General features: G+C 38.4%; 1 protein-coding gene across 1 annotated transcript in view; it reads right to left on the bottom strand.

The window, feature by feature from the left end:
* RPL19 (ribosomal protein L19) overlaps positions 1–373 on the bottom strand; it is a 7,494-nt gene extending 7,121 nt beyond the window's left edge. The window contains exon 1 of the mRNA XM_068120388.2: positions 325–373. Within this exon, the coding sequence (XP_067976489.1) occupies positions 325–329 (5 nt within the window). The 5' untranslated portion in view covers positions 330–373. The remainder of the gene's footprint in view (positions 1–324) is intronic.
* Positions 374–794: the final 421 nt, after the last annotated feature.

The following is a 794-nucleotide window of genomic DNA, read 5'->3' as shown; positions in this document are numbered from 1 at the left end:
CGAGTGAAAGTCAATGGATCCCCGTAAGAGTACGACTTATGATGCGCTATAAGCACAGACTAAATTTGTACTGGACTTTAAAAGTTTTTAAATACATACAAGCCATGCTATCGCCATCTACGACTACAGCCAAGCCTAGCCATATGCCAGCTAGGCCCGAACCTCTCGTAGAGATTCAAACCGTTCAAAACAACCACCCGAACGCTTCTATGAAACCTACACCTTTCATATTTACGCATATAAGCGAACTTAGACGGAATAAGCAATGCAAGAAGGGAAGAAATCCCACAAACACAACCACGACGCAAAGCACTACAATCAAACCTCATGGCGTCAGCCGCGAAAAAGAACAACGCGCATGCGCCCTAACCCGAATGAACCCGGCGACTACACACAACTACGACTTTCAATACCCATAATGTTTGTAAAACTACCACAAAAGCAACATAACTACTACTAATCAGTGTGTTGGATATTTTGATTTTTGTTGTATCAGGGTAAGCGGACCGAACGTTGAAACACTGCTGCAGCTTACTCTGTTATGGCGACGATATACTGTATAGATTTTAAAAGCAAGAAAAACAGCACTGATTCAGTATAACTGTTTAAATACGTAGGATACGTACAAAAAATATGTTAAACAAAACCTTTACAAAACTTTTACTCCTGATATTCGATTTATCCTGGCTTATAATTATATAACTGTAATGGAATTTCTCAGATATATTTTTAAGGATAACCGTTTAAGGAAAAATCAAACTTTTAATCATAAAGATTAAACAAGGCACACTGAA

The sequence above is a fragment of the Myxine glutinosa genome, unplaced genomic scaffold, assembly GCF_964187855.1.
Source record: "Myxine glutinosa unplaced genomic scaffold, kmMyxGlut1.1 SCAFFOLD_2877, whole genome shotgun sequence".
Lineage (NCBI taxonomy): Eukaryota > Metazoa > Chordata > Myxini > Myxiniformes > Myxinidae > Myxine > Myxine glutinosa.
The sequence above is the reverse complement of the archived record's forward strand: the minus strand, read 5'-3'. Positions and strand labels throughout refer to the sequence as shown.